The 16,160-nt window shown below is 56.6% G+C and overlaps 6 protein-coding genes across 6 annotated transcripts; 5 read left to right on the top strand and 1 right to left on the bottom strand.

Moving 5' to 3' along the window:
• Positions 1-278: 278 nt before the first annotated feature.
• Positions 279-3,191, top strand: BKA78DRAFT_315501 (uncharacterized protein). The gene is made up of 3 exons (XM_066888550.1): positions 279-1,277; positions 1,320-2,185; positions 2,229-3,191. Exons 1-3 carry the CDS (start codon positions 663-665, stop codon positions 2,695-2,697), a joined length of 1,950 nt encoding a protein of 649 aa, XP_066744862.1. The 5' UTR covers positions 279-662; the 3' UTR covers positions 2,698-3,191.
• A 10-nt stretch (positions 3,192-3,201) lies between these two features.
• BKA78DRAFT_315499 (acyltransferase) lies at positions 3,202-6,860 on the top strand. The gene is made up of 5 exons (XM_066888549.1): positions 3,202-4,234; positions 4,286-4,504; positions 4,555-4,665; positions 4,746-4,890; positions 4,939-6,860. Exons 1-5 carry the CDS (start codon positions 3,544-3,546, stop codon positions 6,461-6,463), a joined length of 2,691 nt encoding a protein of 896 aa, XP_066744861.1. The 5' UTR covers positions 3,202-3,543; the 3' UTR covers positions 6,464-6,860.
• A 3,258-nt stretch (positions 6,861-10,118) lies between these two features.
• BKA78DRAFT_353237 (uncharacterized protein) lies at positions 10,119-11,060 on the top strand (the record flags this gene model as incomplete). Its single annotated transcript, XM_066891521.1, has 1 exon — positions 10,119-11,060. One exon carries the CDS (start codon positions 10,119-10,121, stop codon positions 11,058-11,060), a length of 942 nt encoding a protein of 313 aa, XP_066744860.1.
• Positions 11,061-11,581: 521 nt separating this feature from the next.
• BKA78DRAFT_370795 (uncharacterized protein) lies at positions 11,582-12,334 on the bottom strand (the record flags this gene model as incomplete). Its single annotated transcript, XM_066892690.1, has 1 exon — positions 11,582-12,334. One exon carries the CDS (start codon positions 12,332-12,334, stop codon positions 11,582-11,584), a length of 753 nt encoding a protein of 250 aa, XP_066744859.1.
• Positions 12,335-12,810: 476 nt separating this feature from the next.
• BKA78DRAFT_380136 (uncharacterized protein) lies at positions 12,811-14,132 on the top strand (the record flags this gene model as incomplete). Its single annotated transcript, XM_066892963.1, has 3 exons — positions 12,811-12,917; positions 12,972-12,984; positions 13,038-14,132. 3 exons carry the CDS (start codon positions 12,811-12,813, stop codon positions 13,938-13,940), a joined length of 1,023 nt encoding a protein of 340 aa, XP_066744858.1. The 3' UTR covers positions 13,941-14,132.
• Positions 14,133-14,856: 724 nt separating this feature from the next.
• BKA78DRAFT_344038 (uncharacterized protein) lies at positions 14,857-15,697 on the top strand (the record flags this gene model as incomplete). Its single annotated transcript, XM_066890442.1, has 3 exons — positions 14,857-15,059; positions 15,124-15,267; positions 15,322-15,697. The coding sequence occupies 3 exons, from the start codon at positions 14,857-14,859 to the stop codon at positions 15,668-15,670; spliced, it is 696 nt and encodes a 231-aa protein (XP_066744857.1). The 3' UTR covers positions 15,671-15,697.
• Between the last annotated feature and the right edge of the window lie 463 nt (positions 15,698-16,160).

Below are 16,160 nucleotides of genomic sequence, written 5' to 3'. Positions count from 1 at the left end.
CGTGATGAGCTCGTGGCCGCTGCGTGGGCCGAGGGTCCACGACTGACGGGCAACCTCATTCAGGGAGAGAAAGACGGCGACGGCATTTCTTTTAGCTCTTGTAGCTAGCTCCATGTCATCTAAAGTCTACAGTTCTACCTGAGGTCAGTCAAAAACAACACCTCGAATTGTTGTACCTACACTCCAGCTGCACCCCCTTGCAGCCTACCACCAGCCCACAGCCGCACAACCACCCTGTGGCCTCGACGACTCGCCAAAACTTGCCGCCCGCTTCAACACCTTGTTCGTCGTCATCGCATCACCTCCGCTCCTCTCACCTCTCTCACTCGCTCACCTCCAGCTCTGCCTGCTCTCTCTACAGCTCCCGCATGACGCTGCCGGCTTTGCTCCCTCCGCCCAGTCGTCACCTCGTACTCCTCTCCAACTCTCGCGCCGCGAAACCACGCCCGAAACCTCCAAACCTCCGCCCGCATACTTCCAAACCACCTGTCCGAGCCGCCTGTCAATGAGACGCGACGTTTAATCCGACTTCTGCCTTCTCGCGTACCTTTTTACTGCCTTGTCCTCTCCTTCATGCCCACGTCCCAAATCCTCCTCTCTCCTCTCTGGAACCCCACACGGCCCTCCAGGCCTCGCTGCGCCCCCAGCCCAACCACAGCAGCATGAGCGAGACGGATGGTCCCACGGTCGAGTCGACAGCCACCAAGCCAAAGCGAGTGCGGACCGGGTGCCTGACATGTCGAGAGCGTCACCTCAAGTGCGACGAGGCCCTTCCGCACTGCCAAAACTGTCGCAAGTCAAACAGACTATGCAAGCGCGGCATTCGCCTCAACTTCATCGACACCACCGTCCAAGCTCCGCCCGTCGTCCCCACGTCGCAGGACTGGAACATTAGCTTCTTGGACGAATCGCGGGACATTGCCTCCGAGTACAAGGGTGGTCTGAGCAAATATGGCGCCCCCGAGGTGCAAGCTACGACGCAGGCCATGAATGGGTTGGCCCTCGACTTTTCAACCGCGCCGCCCTCCGCCGCTCCCGAGCTGTCTCACCAGCAGCCGCTGCCCCCGATCCAGGGCATGCTGCCAGACATGTTCCACGAAGACAATCAAAACATGATTTACGAGACGACCCAGCCGGCCCACGCTCAAATGTTTCAAACCGCTTCGGCCCCGGCCAAGAACCGCGACTATCTCAACAACCAAGAAGAGGTCTTGTTCATGCAAGTCTTTGTCGAGGAGGTGGGCTTGTGGATGGACAGCATGGACCCGCAAAAACACGTAGGTAAACTGAACACGCCACAATCATGTCTGACTGTCTAGTTTTCGCGACTGTTGCCATTCCACTCTCTCAACGAACCCATGCTGCTGCACGCTTTTTTGGCCTGTGGCGCCCGCCATCTCTCGCTCGTGAATCCCCGCTATACCGAGGACAAGGCGCTGCACTATTACGACACGGCCACGCGCCATTTGCTGGCTTCGCTCCAAAATCCCAACCGCGACACCGTCATTTGCGCCACCACGGCCGTCATATTAAACGTGTACGAAATCATGTGCGAAAAGGCGCTGCAGCGGATGAACCACATTGCCGGCGCACGGGCGCTCATCAAAGACTGCGGGTGGAATGCGCGGTCGACGGGAATCGGGGCGGCCTGCTTTTGGCTCAACGTGGGCATGGAGCTGCTGAGCTGCCTGCACTTCAACTGGCAAGTCGCGTGGGACCCCGACGAATGGGGCGTCGACATGGACTTTTCTCGAGAAACCGAGGCCGGCCGCGAGGAGGCTTGGACGCACCGCATCGTGTACATTGTGGCCAAGATTTGCAACTTTCGCGCCTCTGCCCCTCGCAAGCCCATGGGCTCGCCGCGAGACGAGCAGCTTCGCATGCAAAAGAGGTTTGCCGAGTGGCAGCGGCTCAAGGGGTGGTGCGATTCGTGGAACGACTGCATCCCGCGCACCATGCATCCCATGGCCTACCTGTTTCCTTTCCAGACGCAGTCGCAGTCGGCATTTCCAGAAGTGTGGTTGGTCAAACGCTGTACCATTGTTGCAAGGCTTTTTTACCACACGGCCATGTGTTTGCTTGCGCAGACCCATCCGGCCATGTCCAAGGAGTCGGAGGAGATGCGGGATCTTTTAGTGCGCAATTCGCAGCTCATTTGCGGCATCGTGGCGCACGTCAAGGATCGGTGAGTTTTTTCCTTCGTTCTCGAGTTTTACTAACACCTCCAGGGGCGTGGCCAGCGTTGCTCTCCGGTCTCTTGCCATTGCTGCCGAGTGCCTTGCGACGAGGAGGGAGCAGGAGGAGGTGCTCCAAATCTTGGACAAGATTCGACAAGAGACGGGCTGGCGCGTGGGCTTCATCAACACGGAGCTCAAGAAGCAATGGGGCTGGCAGGACGACATGTCTGCAAGCCTCCAGCAAAGCCCTTCGTCAATGAACCAATTCACCCACGGCGCAGTCCAACCGCAAACGACGGCATTGCCCATGTCGTCGCTCCCGCCAGCGCCAGCTCCACCGCCTAGCGCTGGCAGCGTGTCGAGTACCTCCTCGAATGGCTCGCGCCCGCGGCTGCCATCGGGCATCCTGAATCCCATGCTGACGGCCGCCGACTTTAGCCTCCCCCAGCATCCGTACCAAAACTACTATGTAGCGCCTAATTTGACGAGCACCCAGGGCAATTGGGCATTTAACGCATGACGAAAAAGTTGTTGAATGCGAGCGAGGAAAAAGTTTTCTTTTCTTAGATCATTTGGGCGTTGTTTTACCCCACGACGAGCGCGTCACCTTGCGCATACCTACACGACCAGACGGCCTGCCATGCGTTGGAATGTTGATTTTTACCCCCCGGCACCATAGATGGGACACGCAAGACTTGTTTCTTTGAGCGGCTTGCTATGGACAGACACGACTCACGACGAACGGACGGCATTCATTTCTTTTCTTCTCGGTTTTCCCGTCAGTCCTTTCCGCGCATCATGCAACAGGCAGGCGCTTGAAAAGAGCGAGCAAGCGAAATGGGTGGATTGGCGCATTTGGCGTTGGTGATTGAAGGGAGCATTCCACCATGTTGAACTTCATTTGTATTATATTGCCGCAACTGACTGGCTGGCTGCCCGCCGGCTGGTATTTAGGAAGCATGACGACGAGCGGGAGGATGAATTTGAATAGTTGATGGATGTTGCGGCCCGGGAAGCTTAATGTTGCCGTGCTGACGCCTTTTGATATGCACAAGGATGGTGGTGTTGTTGCAGCACTGAGGTAGGTCGTCCCGACTTACCTCGGCACGCTTCCCCAGTCTTGGCACATGTCGGCCAACGGCTCTGCCCGCCTCCATGTGCGCCACTCCACACACCATCTCTAGCGCTGCTCCTCTTGCTCGAAGCTCCCGATAGCGCCCGTCGCTGACGCTCAATCGCAATCGACCATTGAATTCTGTACAGCAAGAGGAGGACTATAAGCAATGAGGGCGCCGCGCCGCGATTGAGCATTCACTCATCTCCGAGACCGGTTTCCACTCCCACGACGACCAACGACGACCGCAAGATGGCCAAATCCAAAATCGAACGAGGAGGTAGCCAGAATGGCCACAGCGGCGCCGTGCCTCCTCCCACCTCGGCGCCGGACCTGTCCATCCTGGGCGACTCGATGTCGCTGCACCCAGCAGGCTTCGACGCAACAACACCATCACCGCCGTCGACAACGCCCGAGTCCTCGTCGCTGCCGTCGCCCGACCAGAACCTCGTCGAGGGCATGGCGCGCTTCCGCGCGTCGCCGCTCGACTTTCTCCGCGAGCTGTCGTCGCACGTCTCGGGTTCCGGCTGGCGCAGCTACGACAAGATTGTGGGGCAGCCCATCTACTACAACGGCTTCACCGAGACCATGAAGAGCCGCGTCATGGCCGTGCCCATGCTGCGCGCCAAGATTGCAGAGTTGGCGGAGAAGCGGGCAGAGGTCGAGGAGCGCGAGGGCCGGTTTGGCGTCGAAAGCGAACAGGATATTGTGACGGACGGCGAGGAGGACGAGGCGCTGCTCAAGGCCAACAGCGGAAAGGCGGACAAGCGGGCGCGCAGGCGCTGGCTCCGTCGCGAGAGACGGCGGCGCGAGATTGAGGACCAGCTGCGCGACGTCGTCGAGTCCATGACGGACAACATGATTTGCAAGATGGAGAGCAAGCGCTTCATCCGCGGCGCATACTATCTGGCGACGCAGCTGCTGACGCGGGCGTACCACCAGGGTAGTTCACCTCAACTCTTGACCTCAAACCTATACTGACCCCGGATACTAGGCATCCACGTGTCGTCCGAGGAGGTGCTGCGTCTGCGTGCCGTTGCCGAAAAAGCCGAAAAGGACAAGCACAGCATCATCTTTTTGCCGTGCCATCGCTCGCACGTCGACTATGTGTCGCTGCAGCTGATTTGCTACCGGCTGGGCCTGGCATTGCCGACAGTCGTTGCGGGCGACAATCTCAACTTTCCGCTTGTAGGGTCGTTTTTGCAGCATGCAGGTATGGTGGTGTTGAAAAGGTGTTGTGGTTTTCGAGGCTGACGATAACAGGCGCCATGTGGATCCGCCGCAGCTTCGGCGACGACCAGCTATATACGACGCTGGTTCAGTCGTATATGGATACATTGCTGACGTACGGATACAATTTCGAGTGCTTTATAGGTGGGTTTGGTCCACGTTGAAACACGGCGTCCGAGTCAAGATACATGCAAACGTACGATGCTGACTCGAAGCGTCTCCAGAGGGCGGCCGCTCCCGCACGGGCAAGCTGCTGCCGCCCAAGTTTGGCATCCTGCGCTTCCTGCTCGACAGCGTGCTGTCGGGGCGCGTCGACGATGCCATTATTTGCCCCGTCAGCACCCAGTACGACAAGGTCATTGAAGTCGAGTACGATCTTTCTTCCTCCTGCTAGTTCCCCCCTAACAATCGTGGCAGTTCCTACATCAGCGAGCTCCTCGGCCAACCCAAAGCCAAAGAGAACCTGCGTGACTTTCTCTCCGCATCCTCCGTCCTCTCTCTCAAGCTCGGCCGCGTCGACGTGCGCTTCCACGAGCCATGGAGCCTGCGCGGCTTCATCAACCAGCAGCGCGCCCGCTACCAGCAACTCCCCTACCAACTCGACGCCCCCGACTTTGAGAAGGAGTTCAAGCTCCGCCTGCTGCGCACCCTCGGCTACCGCGTGCTGTCCGAGATCAATGCCGTCTCAGTTGTCATGCCGACCGCCCTGGTCGGCACCGTACTGCTCACCCTCAGAGGCCGCGGCGTCGGCAAGAGCGAGCTGGTCCGCCGCGTCGACTGGCTGAGCCAGCGCGTGCAGGCCCAGGGTGGTCGCGTGGCCCACTTTGGCGGCGCGCCGACTGAGATGGTCGTCGAGCGCGCGCTGGACGTGCTCGGGCCCGAGTTGGTCGGCTTGGTTCCTGGGTTGCCCGAGTACACATACTACGCCGTCGACCGATTCCAGCTCTCCTTCTACCGCAACATGACGATCCACCTCTTCATCCTGCAATCCCTAGTGAGTGTCGGCATGTACATCCGCATCAAGCAGGGCGGCGGCCCCGAGAACCAACGCATCTCGCACCAGGAACTCTACGACTACGTCTCCTTCCTCTCGCAGCTCTTCCGCGGCGAGTTCATCTTCCCGACAGAAGGTCTCGCCGCCAATCTCGAAAAGACGCTGCGAGGCCTCGAGATGGATAACGTGTTAAGGGTTATCAGGGTCAGCAGCGACCTGGCGCGCATCGAGTACGTCGAGCTCAGCCCCGTCGAGCGCGAGAGCGGCCGCGAGAACTACGACTTTTACTGCTTCCTGCTGTGGCCGTTTGTCGAGGCCAGCTGGCTGGGCGCCGTGTCGTTGATGATGCTGACACCACCTCCCTCCCCATCCTCTTCCTCCTCCAACCCATCCTCAACTGACCCCACCGACTCGCCCTGGCTCGACATCAAAAAAGTGCAGGACCGCGCCCAACTCCTCGGCAAAACGCTCTACCACCAAGGCGACCTGTCCTACTTCGAAGCCGTCAACAAGGAGACGCTCAAAAACGCCTACACGCGCTTCGAAGACGAGGGCATCCTGCTCGTCCGCCGCAGCAAAGACCCCCGCGTCCCCTCCGCCTGCCGCCTCGCTCCCGACTGGATCCCCGCGCGCGACGCGGCAACCGGACGCTTGCTGGCGGAGGGCAAGCTGTGGCAGTTTGCCGAGCGCATCAGCCAGAGTAGGCGCGAGGGCAAGAATCGGCGGGATGGCAAGACGGTGAGGAGAAGGGTGCTGAGTTTGGTCGATTTGGTGGGGGGCCCGTTGTGGGGCGAGGCGGTGTTGGAGCCGGTGGTCGAGGGGGAGCCGGATGAGGCCGGTGAGGTTGTTAGGGCGAGTGTGGGCGGGTTGGATGGGAGGGAGGCGGTGGGTGCGGAGAAGGGCAAGGGGGGCATGAGGAGGACGCCGAGGCCGAGGGCGAGGCTCTAAGGTCGGCTGAGGGCAAGGCTGTAGCGTGGTGGGAGGGAGGGAGGCGGTGGACGGGAGGGTTTGGTGGGAGTGTGTTGTTGCATTCGTTGCGTACCGTACCGTACCGTCTTGGGCGATGGGTATGGAGATCAGCAGAGCAAGAAAGGTTTGTAGGTAATGTATGTAGGCCGCTGTCTGTCAGACCCGGCAGTCGTATGTATGTACGATAGCTCCCTGTAAGTAAAAGCCGCGCTTTAGTCCGCAAAGCAGCTAGCTAGGTCATTGACGAAGGAAATCCAACCTAGGTCCTAGGTTCAGCTCCAAATGGTCGTCGGGTACTTTGAGACGCAAGCGCTTGAATGCTCCCTACCTGCACCTACAACCACACGACAACTACCTGTATCCATATCCATTTGAGAGAAAAGTCTCCTATGCTCAAGGAATCAATCATGTGTCATCTCACGCCACCCACGCGCGTCTGTTCTCTGCCCGATCTAGTCACTCAAAGCTACATGGGCACGGCAGAAGAAGAGTCTGCAGCGCAGGGACGTCGCTGGGAGAGGGGGTTCCGCCGCAACCTGTCTGTCACTCGATGGCTCTGAAGATTTGGAGAGAGATGGTGGGTAGACGAGGCCGTCGAAGGTGGTTTGATCAGCGAGCTCTGTTTCTTTGTGATTATCTACCCGTCAGAAGCCGTGTTTCGTTCTACCGCTCTCGCCACTTGAGTCGTCGGCCGACTCCATCTGTCTGTTTGCCATCGTTTTCTCTTGTTGTGCTTGCAACTTGTCACTGCGCCTCGTTGCTTCTGGTGCCATCATCCGCGTCCGCTCGCCTGCCCGCCAGTTGCGTCCTTCTTGTCCTTGCCGCCGTCCTTGTCTCCCTTGATCTTCTCCAGCTCTTCCGTCAGGCGGGCGTTGGCCGTCTTCTGCGCCTCCAACTCTCGCACGACTTGGGCCTTGGCCGCCTTCTCCGCCTGCAGCTCGCTAAGCAGGCGTGCGGTGTCCGGCTTCTCTGCGTGGAGCTGCTCCATCTCCTGTCACTTGGCGGCCATCTCGTGTGCAAGCTCTTCCTTCGTGTTCAGGTGCGCAAGCGCCTCTTCGGCGTAGATGAGCGCGAACTTGTTGATCTCGGAGGTGAGCGTTGCGCTGTTGATGTGCGTCAGTGAGTGAAAGCCGCGACTGAGGTGGGAAGGGAGATTTAACTCACAACGTGGATAGGAGTTGTGTGGCATCGAGGTCGGATGGGCGGCCCTGAGTGCTGTTCGCCGGGTCCGTGGTGGAGGGCTTTGGCGCGGTGGTGTCGTCAGTGGTGGTGGCCTTGTCGCCATTGTCCTTAACGACGGCCTCCTCGTCGTGGATGGCGGTGGGCTTGGGAGACATTGCGAGGAGCTGTCAAGGTGATGAGCTTTGGGTTGAGCGGAATGCCGGGTTGGCGGACAGGGAGGTTGAGGGAGCGTGTGGTGAATGAGTTCTGGGTCTTGGGTGAGTGTCAGCGTCAGTTGCGGCAGCTGGAGTGTTGAAGGTCGATCAGCGTGCATGCATACCTTCGAAGTGTGAGATGGTAGAAGCGAGCAGCTGGGAAGCGGTGCTGTGCGGTCGTGTCGTTGTCGCTGTTGGTGTCAATTTCAGAGCGAGTGTGCCGGATCATGTTTGGTGTTGAAGCAACCGCAAATCTCCGCCCCAGGCCAAAATGCCAACACCTACGTCTTCAGCCCACCAAAACGAGAGCGTGGAAAATATTCAGAGGGTCAGTTGGATGTTCCGGTACGCTCACGTTCAAAGTAGCGACGCGAAATCCGAAGTGACTGAGTAAGTCTAGCTGCTACACCTCTCTATTGCACTTCATGTACGCAACAGAGGAGCTGAGAATGCAATTATGGAGGACTTGATTTAGCTTTCGGACGGTTTGGGGCAGCTAAGGGTGTTTTCCATGTTGTTTGGTGGCCAAAATCACTGACACTCGGTGGGCTGGTGGGTGCTACCCGAAGTCAGCTACCTCTATTACTCTCGCTGCTACTACTAGACAGACGTAGGTTAGTTCAAGACGGACGTCAGAAGATCAACTTACCTATCCCGCAAGCTCTGGACACGCGTCTGCCGCCAGAATCGCTCAGATCACGCCCAGCTCACCAAACTTGCACAAAGCCCTCCCACCAGCCCTTTTTCATGTTTATATTTACCAAACTCCACTCCACTTTCGATACGGGCGCTGGCGTGTGTCGCACGGGTACGTCTTGGTGGCGTGCTGGTCGGGGGGGGGGGGGGGGGAGGGGGTGGAGAGGTGTTCCGCGACACCTGATCTGCCTCCTGGAGCCGTCATAACCGTGAGTTCGATCCGCGTCAGGTCCGATCTTCTTTTTTTTTTTTTTTTTCTTTTTTTTTCTCTTTTTCCTTTGGCGAGCGAGCCACTCAGTCTCCATACATCTCTCTCTGCATACATTTCACGACCACGCCGGCAGACACTCATTCTTTTAGATAGACCTTGACTCCAACTGCTTCACCTATTTGGGCCTAAGAGTAAGGCCGAGGAGTGCTCGAAACCTCAAGCATTTGATCACTCCGTTGAAGGGACTTCCAACACGTGTTCCTCTGCGGTAGCCTCGCCGAAGACGTCTGGCCGTCTACTCCTTTTTCTCCTTGTCGACAGCAGCCTTCTCTTGGTCGTGCTCGCCCTTGCCAGCAACCTCCTCCTTCTCCTCGCCACCCTCGTCGTTCTCAGCAGCCTCCTTTTCAGCCGCCTTCTGCATGATGTAGTCGAGCAATTCCTTGTACCTGACCAGACCCTGAATCAAGTCTTGGTTGCGCTCCAAGTCCTCCCAACGGACCTCGGGGTCGTGCTTGTTGTACTCCTCCTGCTCGGCGACGGCAGCCGGGAAGATTTCATGCACCATCTTCGTCCTTGCTCGGGTCAGTCATTGTACGTAAATCCTCGAAGCGTCAACTCACAACTCGACGAACTTGCGCTCTACCTCGGCCCTGGATGCGGTGTCGCTGGTAGAGGTGTTGCCATCCGTGGTGGAGGTCTTCTCAGCGCCCTCGACCTCGGCGGCAGCCTCCTCGCGGAAGGGGACGGCGGTCTTGTTGCTGGCGGGCTTGATCATGTCGGACATGGTGGGGAGCTGCTAAATTCATGAGCTTTTTGTCGATCAGAATACTGGGAATACTTACCGGAAGGTTGATGGATCGCGAGAAGAGGCTTGAAGTGTGTTGAGGGTCCGGTCTGGTCAAGATATGAACCGAAGAAAGCAGTGGATGGTCGGTGTAGCCAGAGGAAGATGACTGTTGGATCGTTGATATTCCAGAGGTTGAAGAAGATGGTTAACCCTCCCTCCGCGCGGGTCCCGCCGGATATGGGCGAGCACCCGCCTTCATCACCCCCTTGTGCTTTGGCACCCGCCGATTTAGGTCGCGCGGGCACCCGCCTTGAATATCCCCTGGTGGGCACCATTAGACCTCCGCGCAGTCTCAGCCTCTTAATTCTCAGTCTGTGGTCGTTCAACTTCAACACCGCACCCATAACTTCGTCAAGCGTATGTGAATCGCGAGTCTCCTGGAGTAAGGCGAATGTCTCTTTGACTTCTTCGACACGCCACTCTCTTCCCTTGCCGCAAGGCTCTTTTCATACGAGGTAAGAATGCGCTCTCTTCTCGATGCAAGGCTGAGCTAACAGACACAGAATGGCTGAATTGATCTCTGGACCGGAACCGCAAGGCCGGGGACCGCGCCTTTGCGTGACGACCACTGTCACCACCACTGTTATCGTGGTCAACCTGGATACCGGCGAAGTCAATTCGTCCAGCACATGCAACACCACGCGGCGCCAATACGGTTCCGGGGAGGACGACACACAGGAGAGGACTCAACGCGAGGCCACTCCGATTGCGGATGACGCTTCAGTCTCTACCCTCACTCCACTTTCCCAAATCACTCCCCCTCCAAGGCGTGGATCTTCTGGGCTCTCCTCAATGCACGACAGCGTTCTTGAAGAGTTGGGACATTCCATCAACGCCTCTACCGCCAACAGGGCCAACGACCGGCGCGAACTCATCATCATCGACTTGTCCGATACGGAGAGCGAGGATGAAGACATGGACATTGAGGAGGAAGCAGACAACGGAGTCGACGAAAACAATGCTCCCGTCATGCGAGTTCGCCTTGAGAAATCAGAACCAGCCGCCCGCAAGAAATCGAAGCCAGGCAACCCCCCGATTAACTGGGACAGAGTCACGTCCAACCTGTTCGCCAAGTCGCACAACGGCGACGGCTCGCAAGCATCTCTCGTCCACTTCCGCGACTGGCCAGCTCCGCTGCAAGCCGCAGTTCAGGGGGGGCTCGACCAATCCACCGGCTCAGCCAACGCCGTGAATCGGCTCTGCGGCTACATGGAAAGCCCAGGCACCAAGAAGGGCGTGTGTCTGATGGAGGTTTGTATTAGGCCAGTTAAATTCAACGCGCCGGAGGCGCAGGCGCGCAGCGAGGCGTGCCAGAGTTGCGCAAACCCGAACTGGATCAGCCGGCCCTGCCTCACTGCCTGTCCGGGCGGAGGGCTCTTGCTCATGCCGTTGAGAGAGGGCCATGCGGATCTTGATGTTGTGGGCCATTGTCTCATCAATCACTAGGTCTTGCTACTTTCTGGTGTGGTTGGAAACAACAAGTTTCGTTTTGCGAGTACTGGAGTCTTTTGAACGTTGGCCTCGCGGAGTTGCTTGGGGTAGGAAGTTTGTTCGTCAATCCACTGGTTTTTGTTGTTTCCAAGTGCAGTTTGACAAGGCGGCGAGATTTGTTTTGCCATTTACGACGTCTCTTGCCTGGTCCGAACATTTGAGTCCTGGCTGCACATGATCATAGTTATCAGCGGAGCAATCTCACAAATTTCGAGATGCTTTGGCTCAGGCCGAGAGAATCTTCTGTGACACTGAATCATCAATGCAATGCCAGAACTCCATTTCAAAGTCAAGAGTACTTACTATCTCATTCCAGAAAAGAATGGAGTTCAATTGATGTGGTCCCTGAGCAGTGGAACGACTTGGATCCCGAACACTTTCACCTTTGAGCAGTGGAAAGGCACAGAACACTCTACTGACGCAGCGAAAAAGTACCACAGGCATACAAACGCCCTCCCAAACAAACTCCGGCCCTTTCATGCACCTCTCCCTCCCGTCTCAGGAGTGTCCATCGAATCCGCTCTCCGATCCTCACCCTTTGTCCCCTCCCGCTCGTCCTTTTTTCCCCAATGCTTTACCAGAGAATATGGATGTTCGGGTCTTCGACCAGTAATTTCTTCCAGCCGAGCAGAGACTTTTGCATCTCCTGCCTTTTCCTTCGCATCAGGGGAGACGTAGGCCATGGTATCGAGCTGCAGCGGCGTGTACGACCTGGTCGCCTGCACCATGTCTTCGTTGACCGGTGATGAAGAAGGCAGGAGCCGGGACGCTGTTTTCGGGGTCTTGGGGCTTGCTGGGCTTGCCAGGTTGCTCGCAGGGCTTGCCAAATTGCTTGCTGGGCCCGAAAGACTTGCGGGGCTTCCTGGGGTGCCGTGAACGCGCGCAATGGGGCGGTGCGCCAGCGTCCTTGTTGGCGTCGTGATGACAGTCGGGCTTGTGGAAGATACACCGCGGGACCTGGGAGAAATGTAGACACGCTCTGGTCTGGTCGGCGTTTGGTCTGAGGTGCCAGAGAGCGGCGGTACTGGAGCGTCGGATTCTTCGTGCGGGCTCTTGCGCTTGAGCGCTCTTGGAGGCGGCCGTGGAGGAGTGTATGCAGAAGAGGACAAGGGAGCGGATGCCGAGACGTGTGGTCCAGGGCTGGCTTGCGAAGCGTCGGTCTCGTTTTGAGTGAGCTGGGTCTGATTCTCGCTCTGCGAGCTGTGGTTTTTTGGGTTTTGGCCGTCCATGATGCAGTGCGTAGAGAGGTGGTTTAAGCGGATGTTGGTGTTGAACTTGACTGAGATATTGATGCGGTAAAGATCAAAATGAAGCTGTGCAATGATGATGCAGTCGTTGTGGTGCTGACAAGGGAAGAGGAACGTCGTCGTCTTCTGTACTCCTTGTCAAGAGGAGGAGGCGTTGAGAGGGAAAGAGCAACTGCCCCGGGGAAGTGACTGCCCCGTTTGGGACTAGCGCCGCGTCGCACCGCGCACAATATCCTCTCGTTGCGCAGCGGAAAACTTCCTCTCTCTCCTTCACCTCCCCTCGTCGACTTGAGGTCGACATCGACGGCTCAGCGAAACGCCTGAGGACTCCTTGGGTCTACGGCATTGCACTACCTTGACAGAGGCGTCATCGCTGTCTCGACAAGCAATCTCCAACCTCACAGACTTTTCGCGAATTCTGGACACAGCCCTGGAGCTCAAAGTGCCCATCCTCCACCATGCCGGGCAAGATCATACGCTACACTGCGAACCAGCTGCTTCACTTGCAGGATTCTCCTCTTGTGGAAAAGCCCCTCTGGTTGCCGTCGATGGAGCAACTCATGAAGTACATCCTTCCTCCTACCTTGCGCCTGGAACTAGGCTAACAGTCTTACGACAGGAAGGAAACGAAGGTGTGCATTCCGTGGCGAATGCTTCTCTGCATGTACTGACTTTCGCATTCCAGATCCAACTCTCCTCCCTCGAAGACCTTGTCACGACGCTGCAAGAACAGCGCCAATTTGCAAATTCAATCAAGTCTCTACAACAGAAAATTGAAGATCAAAAGGACATCGTTATGCCATGCATCCATGAATCCCGAAATATGGCTCGAAGGCTGGTTGGAAATTACACCAAAGCGCTCGAAGACATTGACAGAATTGTCAAGCACCTTTCGGAGAGCACACGGATACGAGACAAGAGATGTGGCGGATTGCTCACCGCTAGAGGAGGTCAGCCCTTCAATGCCATTGTCAGTCTCTCGATGTGCGGTGAGAAAGAGAGAATTGACAAAATCACCGCCGGAACCTTGGAAGATTCGATCTACGGATCTCTTGGTGAATGGCACATCGAGATGGGTAAAACCAACGACAGCTACCAAAGCCATTTGGATTTGTTTCGCGAATTTGACGAGAGAGCCAATGAATACCAGAGCAGCTTTCGGGAATTCTCCGAGGCAATGAATAGGCTCATGGTCGCTATTGCCAACGGTGACAGTTGCACCACCGATTACAATCTGCCGCATTTGAGACAGACCTTCGAAACAGTGACGCTTCGAAACAATCTTCTGAAAGACACCTTGGAGTCCTTGGACGAAAAAGTTGACGACTTTGTTGAAAGGATACAACGCCTCTTGCTCGAAGAAACTCGGCCGGCGGTTCAGCTTGCGACCACTTGCGATGAGGCTCGACGCATGTACCGGGCTTACCAGGAAACGGAAATCGAGGAGAAGATTGACGGGGACTTGTGGTTGACGAAGGAGGAAGATGGCGGCCAAAACGAGGACGAAGACTCGGACGCGGCGGACGAGAAATCCACTACCCTTGACACCGAGTCAGAGTCGGAGGAGGAAGCCTACATGGTGGTTTGAGTCCGACAGAATCATCGCAGGGCTTTCATTCTGGGAAACATCAACGAAGTAGCTTTGCTTGTGATAGGAGACAAAGGGATACAAACACTAAACACAACCACGTCGAGCCCAATCTTGACTTGAAAACATGGCCGCAAAATTCCACTGATTTTGTAAACCCGTTGTCAAAACGACAGTTGTAGTTTGCGAAACCTTTAAAAGGGAGGGGTTCTACACGCAAGGATCACTTTGGCCCTATCCAAAATTTCAAATCAATCCAGTGCTGAGCTAACTCTCTCGACAGTCATACAGGACAATCCGACCAACTTTCCATTGCTCGCGCCCGGCACTTGCTCTTTCGGCATTTCAGATTGCTTTCTAACAGTATCTGCTGACCTTCGGACAAACTCACATTGCAGCTGCTAGTTGTGGCAACGACCAGAAAGCTCTAGGCTTGGCTGGCCTCTTCTCGTAAGCCCACCACTCAAGACTCATGCTCCTTCTACCTTCATGGCCTGCCATCTGCTCAATGAGAATCGCTATTCGAAGGACTTCCCCGATAAGTCTATGCCGCTTTTCGCAAGCCTCTCCATTGGTTCTTTCGCGCCCTTCTTGATGTGTCCCATTCTCCGTGATCCAAAACCAGATCGGCGCGAAACATAAGGCAGATGTGGTCGCTCAGGGGGAGGGTACGGCTGGCAAGAAGGAAGATTGCAAGTAGAACCAAGAGTTCAGTAGTCTTCTCAACGCGGAAGCGACCTTCTGACAAGGACGGCAATGTCATGAATCGCGCCGACAGGCTTGCTGCTTCCGAATCTGGCGGGCCCTTGGCCCCTGGCTCAACACTTCCTGCCGCGCTCTCTTCTCATCCAACTCACCACAACACAAGCTCCTCCTCCGCATCAACCACCAACGCGCTCAAAGAAACACCAACGCGATGGGCAACTCATTTTCGCGGGACAAGCGCAAGCGCAGGGTTTTCGACGAGGAGCAAGCGTGCGCACATCTCCATTCCATGAACGCGGAGTCCCGCCACAGCTTCGAGAGCGCCCACGACGCGAAGATGCGTCTTGCGGGCAACACCAGTGAGAAGTCTTGGACCGAGAAGATCGACAGCCACGCCGAGCGCGCTGGAGCTGAGTACGTGCCATGCGCAGAATTTGGGCAAGCTGTGAAGGCTGACATGAGAACAAAGAACGAGCAGCACGCGTAAAGACAACAAGGATCCCTCGCAGTCGATGCTCGACTTGCGAGCCCAGTTGGAAAGAAATGCGACCAAGCTAGCCCAGCTCGATAGAAGAGCGACCGAGCTAGAGTCCAGGGGCAAGGCCTTTGATGCCAAACTCAAGTGAGTGGACCATCGGCAGTCATCAGACTCACGCAACGACTAACGAGCAAACAGTGACGTGTCTGCTCGGATGGAGCGTCTCGAGGCGAACGATCGGGAGACTAAGCGGCTGGCTCAGGAAACTCATGAGGCGAACCTCCGGGAGAGTCGTGAGAAGTTCCGGGAGAGAGTGCGCCTTCCCCTGACAATTCCCGAAGCGAAGCTCCAGGAAAATCGTGATCGAGAATTTCACGAGGCGAATCCCCGAAGTTCTCGGCATCTTATTCAAGATATTCGTGGGCAGGTCAAGAGGTTGGAGGAACTCAACGATGAATTTTTGAATCAGTCAGGGATGACGATTACGAAGGATGGCCGTCTCATAGCTAAGGGGGAGAGCGAAGCTGCCACCAAAAAGGAGAAGTAGGATGCGGGAAGTCACTTCCCACCCACTATAGACTTTGTATACCTTTTATCACTCTTCAATTGACCATCTGTCTTTGCTACTCGTTGATGTTAAGCCCAACTCAATTGTATAATCCTCCACTGCACGGAGTGGATTTGCGCGAAGTACATGGCCTGAGGCCCGCTTCACACGAATATATCACGCTTATGGGAAACACCATCTTCGACTCTCTTAAGCCAACCACGAACATCCGCCCACCACTACTGCCCTCTGAGCTTGCTTCACCCACAAGCTCCATCTCTACAACCTCCACCTCTACAACCCCCACAGCCTTCACAACCTCCATCACCTCGACAAGATGAGCAACACGTCCTCCCGCACCAACTCCTCTACCAACATGAAGTTGCCGTGGCCGGAGCGCGACCCCGGCATGACCAGCGCATCGTTCCTGCGAGGCGCGAAGCCCGCAAAAAAGACAGCCGGAGCGCGCCGCTCCAAGCTCAAGACCGCA

This window comes from Phyllosticta capitalensis, assembly GCF_038381095.1.
Source record: "Phyllosticta capitalensis strain CBS 128856 chromosome Unknown BKA78scaffold_5, whole genome shotgun sequence".
Classification (NCBI taxonomy): domain Eukaryota; kingdom Fungi; phylum Ascomycota; class Dothideomycetes; order Botryosphaeriales; family Phyllostictaceae; genus Phyllosticta; species Phyllosticta capitalensis.
The sequence above is the reverse complement of the archived record's forward strand: the minus strand, read 5'-3'. Positions and strand labels throughout refer to the sequence as shown.

What these genes read in the sequence shown, in the direction of transcription:
- BKA78DRAFT_315499 (XM_066888549.1), top strand. Translation starts at nt 3,544, where the DNA reads ATGGCCAAATCCAAAATCGAACGAGGAGGTAGCCAGAATGGCCACAGC. An exon ending in GTCGTTTTTGCAGCATGCAG is followed by an intron (nt 4,505 to 4,554) that starts GTATGGTGGTGT and finishes TGACGATAACAG; the next exon opens with GCGCCATGTGGATCCGCCGC. An exon ending in CAATTTCGAGTGCTTTATAG is followed by an intron (nt 4,666 to 4,745) that starts GTGGGTTTGGTC and finishes AAGCGTCTCCAG; the next exon opens with AGGGCGGCCGCTCCCGCACG.
- BKA78DRAFT_315501 (XM_066888550.1), top strand. Translation starts at nt 663, where the DNA reads ATGAGCGAGACGGATGGTCCCACGGTCGAGTCGACAGCCACCAAGCCA. An exon ending in GCATGGACCCGCAAAAACAC is followed by an intron (nt 1,278 to 1,319) that starts GTAGGTAAACTG and finishes CTGACTGTCTAG; the next exon opens with TTTTCGCGACTGTTGCCATT. An exon ending in GTGGCGCACGTCAAGGATCG is followed by an intron (nt 2,186 to 2,228) that starts GTGAGTTTTTTC and finishes TAACACCTCCAG; the next exon opens with GGGCGTGGCCAGCGTTGCTC.